Raw genomic sequence first — 5,162 nt, 5'->3', positions numbered from 1 at the left:
TCATTTTTTTAATTTTTATAATTATTATATAAATATATAAATATATTTATAATTAATATATAATAATTATTATATAAATATATAAATATATAATAATTTTTATAAATATATAATAATTATTATAATTATTATATAAATATATAAATATATAAATTAAAACACTCATTTTTTTTTAAATTTTTTTGTAAATATATAAATATATAATAATTATTATAAATATATAAATAAAAAATTATAACTCATTTTGTAGTTGAAATTATTTTAATTTTTTAATTAAAATTATTTTAAATTTTAAAATATGAATTAGAATAGAAATATATAATAATTATTATTCATAACTCATAAATTATATCAAAATGTATAATTATTATTATTCATTACTCATAAATTATATCAAATTTATGATATGTGAATTAATTTATATCTTAAAATTTTTAATTTTTGGGATTTTTAAATTTTTTTTTCCGGAGATGCATCTCCGAAATAATCAAAATCCTAATTTTTGGTATTTTTTTCGGAAGTGCACTTCCGAAATCTGGAAAAATTAAAAAAAAAAAAAATTTGAAAATGCATTTCCGAAACAGGAAAATGGGGTTTTCGCTGAGGTGACTCCCCATAGAGAAGTGGGTAAAGAAATTTTCTAAAATTATAAGTAGTAGTTACATGGTGGTGTCTAGAATGAACCAGCAACTAAATGGTTCATGGTGGACCATACTTGAAAACGGTTGGATTATCCTGATTTATTAAAACTTATGGTGAACCTTTTCACACCAAATTGTATCTTCTCTCTCCTCTCCTCTCCTCACCATATATTTGCAAAAGGTGGAATGAATTATCTTAATTGTTTTTACAAAAATCCATCTCCGGTGACATTCGGTTCTTTAACTCTGGCAAACCCTTAAAGTTTGAAACTAAAGCAAAGAGAAGACCACCGGAAGCGGTGGTTTTGATATGTGCATCATGGGATCTTGCATATGTCCGTTACAAACTCCGGCGAGGTTGCTTTGGACAACAATTTCTTTTGTCATAAGTTAATGATCTTTTACTGTTTTTTTCCCAATCTGTTGATTTTCTTAATCTGTTTTTCGTGTTGTCTAAGAATGATATCTTTTTGGGTGGTGGGAAATTTAGAAACTGAAAAAATTTGCTCTTTTTTTTGTAACAAAAAAGCATGGTTTGAATTGGGTTTTGTTAAAGGAAGCAACTTTGTTGAGTATGAGAATTGGGTTGTACTTGTGAGGAATAATGAATTAGAAATTAAGGTTTTGATTTGTAATATATACGTTTTGATTGAAATGTTTGATGTAGAAAAGAGTGTAAATTAAGGAGGTTTTTACTTTACTTATTTATTTATAATTTTGTTATGAAATGGAAGGTCAATGATGAGCATAGAGGAAGGCTCAAAGAGGAGATCTTTCTTCAGCTCACCGGTGTATGGATAGGATTAGTACGAGTAACATATTTTTTCTATGATTTTAATTTACTTTTGTCTTGTACAAGCAGGTAATTAAGCCGATGGAAAAAAATCATTGGTTAGTGAAAAAAATTTGGATAGAGATCTGATTTGCTGCGGTATAACCTAATATAACCTATATGAGATTTTTCATCTAACGGTTATAAAACATGGTCCACTGGTGAGGGACTTACTAGAACCCTCACCGTAGAAGCAACCGTAGTTACATGCATCCAATAAATTAAAATAAAATAAAAAAAAGATAGTTACATTACATTACATGCATAGATTTCGATGATTACCACAACAAGATTTCCGTTTGGAGCTAAAAAGAAACAACAGTCTAAGAGGGTTCAAGATGTTAATTCACAGACAAAAAATAATATGGGAAAAGAATAATCAATTGTGAGAAGGAGGGCGTGTCCTTGGTCTAGAATAATCCGAATAAAATCCTGGGTTTTTACCCTCTTTTCTATGAGGCACTAACCAAGAAACTGATACACCTGATTTTCTTGGAACATGCCTTGAAACCTCTTGTTTCATGTGTTTCACTTGGACAACTCCAATATTTTTATTAACTTTCATGTCTTCTGTTTTTGTTTCTCCATTTGATTCTAAAGGTTCTTTCTCCATACTCTTTGACACCTATTCATAAAGATATTACCAACTAGGTTTAGAATCTTCATGTCTAAAACAGCTTCAGAGAACACAAGAAACAAGATGCAAATGTGAATGTTAACAAGCTCTAAATCATTGATGAGTTTGACGTACACTAACCTTTTCAGAAATGTTGATCTTAGTGCTGGATGTCTCTTCAAGTTCTACAAGAATGCGAGAAGTGCAAACATTAAAGGAAAGTAACAAAATAAAAAGGGATAATGTGAGGTACATTTAATTTAATTTCTCATAAGCTTGTGGAAGGGTTAGATATTAGAACAAATATTGGAAGGTGGTGAAGTTAGATATGAGTTGTCCAAGGATGAAAGAAACTTTGAAATGAGAAATATAAGATTGACTGGACTTAGGGATAGTATATAAAATGAGATTATAATAGAAGAAATATCACCTTTATTGTTGTCTACTACTATGATGATAGTTTCTAAACTTAGGATATAGGAGTAGGACCCTTAAATCCTTAATATATAATCAAGCTTTGTTTCATTGTCATGGTTTCTATGAGTCAAAGAGTAGAAACAAAAATAATAAATAATAAATAATAAATAGGGACATTGAAGATGCATGCTTCCGTTCCTTGCGGAAACCATGTTCATTGGCAATGCTTTGTGGGGATTTGGGATAAGTTTGGAGACAGCTACATTGAGGTTGGTGTAAAATTGTCAAAGTGTAATTCTTATTTTTACCTTTGAAAGTCACAAGAGGTGATCAAATCCAAGGAATGTATGTATTGATAACTTAATTGAGTATGTGTGAGATTTTTTTGTAAGAAAATCTCATGAGCACAACTTTTTCGTTCGGAGTAATATTTTATACGTGTTTATGCACTTTTTACTCTTGGAAGTTGCATTTTGCATACAACCAAAGACCGAATATAAATTTGTGGTAAAAATGTGGTGGTTTTAAGTTTTCTTCTTCTTACATATCCAATATATAATTGTTAGAATATATCAAATATGATATTAAAAGATCATCTAAATTAATGTAAAGAATATTTTAAAAAATTTATAATATTGTAACATTTTCTTTCAAGCAAATGCTTACTAATTAAGTTTTAACTTGTTATAAATTAATTCTGAAAACACAAGATCAAGAAAAAAAATTGGGAGAGTTAGTTCGTACAGTGATGATTGGCGCTAGATTTAGTAGGGAGAATCACTGTTCGATTCTCCGCAACTGCGATCGGGAGGGAGTTGGAACTACTTGATGGCAAAACAGACCACCGAACCGGACTAAACCGGTGATGATAAAAAAAAAAAGAGCAACAGTCAAACATAGGAGACAGGGTTGAAGAAATTGAAAAGAAAAACTAATAGAGAGAGGAAGATTATTCAAAGAGAGGGATCAAATCAAACAATGCAAAAAGAAGAAGAATCTAAAAAGAAGTAATCAAATAGAAAAACTTATATAAATAAACAACCAAATAGAAGAACGAATAGAGAAAGAGAAACAACCAAATAGAAGAATCAACAGAGATAAAAATAATCAAATAAAAGAACCAATAGAAAGAGAAAACTTAAACAGAAGAGCTAATAAGGAAAAAAATAGACATAAGAACTAATAAAGAAAAAAGTAACTAAACAGAAGAAGAAAAAGGTGAGGAATATGGAGAATCTAAGAATCAAAGTTAATTAGTTACTCGAATAGATCGAGAATGGTGGATTCATTACTTCAAATAATACATTTTATGACATAGTTTTCATCTCACCCAACAAAAAATCGAAGTATTATGTCAAAGTGCGCTATGTTTTATTTGTTTTAAAAATAAAAACCACATATTTCCTCGGGTTTTAATTAAAGCGATGGAAAAATCAATTCAAGATATGCTTCAAATCCCAACTTATGCAGTTTATGTTTTTATTTTTTTTATAAGTGAAAACTTTCTTTTTATTTTGTTTTTTATTTGTAAACTAAATGATATATTCCTTCGGTTTCTGTAATAACCGAGGGATAAAATAATCAAATTTCACTATAAAAACACTCGTTAAACATATTTTATCCTAATCCTAACTTATATGTAGTCGTCTCAAACTCGTATGCATCATTCTTTGGAATGGATTGCAAGACATAAAACATTTGTCCAAGATAATGAAATCATGGAACTTAAAGAAGCTTGAAAAAGTTATCTATGATGGATTGCAGGTGCAAAAAAAATCCAATGGTTGGAATAGACAACTTATTAAAATTTGAATGCACTAAAACTATTGAACTTGAAAAGAATGTGACAAAAGGTATGCAACAAAATTTGGTTTACATCAAAGATTTGTTGTTCTTCAAGAATAACAGCGACGATGATGAATATGGATTTATTGTAATCAATATATTATAATATTCTGTGTAAACAATATAATTTTTAAAATAAAAATAAAAATAAAAGTCTATTCACCTCGGTTTTCAATTGAAACCGAGGGGGAAATACTTTTTACCTTGGTTTTTTTCATAACCGAGGGGGATAATTAAGCGTGTTTATTAAGGATGCTCACTGTCCTTAAGCGTGTTTATTCGCGTGAAACCTAAAAGACTTCCAATATAAAAGCATTCCGAATATCAAGAATTGTTAATGAAACATGTAGCGCTTGAAACTATCTTGTTCTCTTTCTTGTGAAAGTGTTTTTCATGAAACGTTCTCTATGATGAATTGCAATAGCAGAAAATTATTTAGGTTTAAGGTCTGTGTTCTTAAATATTTATTAGATCTGAAAATCTTTTTTTTATCTAACACATTTTTGTATCATATCAGAAGAAACTAATGCAAGTAAAAGTCATTGAGATATACTCGCATCGAGCATTTGATCTTCCCTAAGATTCAATGATTCGAAGATCCAGTATTTTTTCTTCACTGACAAATTATTTTTTACTTTAATATTTTGTATAAACAAAGTAATATTATGTCTAAATAATATAGTTTGTAAACAAATTAATTTATTAATATTCTGTGAAACAATGTAGCGCGTATTTAAGAAAAATAATTTATCTTATCCTCAGTTTTGTTCATAAACCGAGAGATATGTGGTACTAGTTTTGAAAATATATA

The 5,162-nt window shown here is 28.7% G+C and overlaps 1 protein-coding gene across 1 annotated transcript; it reads right to left on the bottom strand.

The window, feature by feature from the left end:
* Positions 1 to 1,724: 1,724 nt before the first annotated feature.
* Positions 1,725 to 2,541, bottom strand: LOC131625043 (root meristem growth factor 10-like). The gene is made up of 2 exons (XM_058895959.1): positions 2,231 to 2,541; positions 1,725 to 2,098 (listed from the first exon to the last, which is right to left on the bottom strand). Exons 1-2 carry the CDS (start codon positions 2,342 to 2,344, stop codon positions 1,853 to 1,855), a joined length of 360 nt encoding a protein of 119 aa, XP_058751942.1. The 5' UTR covers positions 2,345 to 2,541; the 3' UTR covers positions 1,725 to 1,852.
* Positions 2,542 to 5,162: the final 2,621 nt, after the last annotated feature.

Source organism: Vicia villosa, unplaced genomic scaffold (assembly GCF_029867415.1).
Source record: "Vicia villosa cultivar HV-30 ecotype Madison, WI unplaced genomic scaffold, Vvil1.0 ctg.000181F_1_1_2_unsc, whole genome shotgun sequence".
Taxonomy (NCBI): Eukaryota; Viridiplantae; Streptophyta; class Magnoliopsida; order Fabales; family Fabaceae; genus Vicia; species Vicia villosa.
This window is presented reverse-complemented; position numbering and strand designations above follow the sequence as displayed.

Excerpts from the sequence above, each read along its gene's own strand:
- LOC131625043 (XM_058895959.1), bottom strand. The coding sequence starts at position 2,344 with ATGTACCTCACATTATCCCTTTTTATTTTGTTACTTTCCTTTAATGTT. Across the intron at positions 2,099-2,230 it reads AGATCAACATTTCTGAAAAG|GTGTCAAAGAGTATGGAGAA; the intron begins GTTAGTGTACGT and ends CTTTATGAATAG.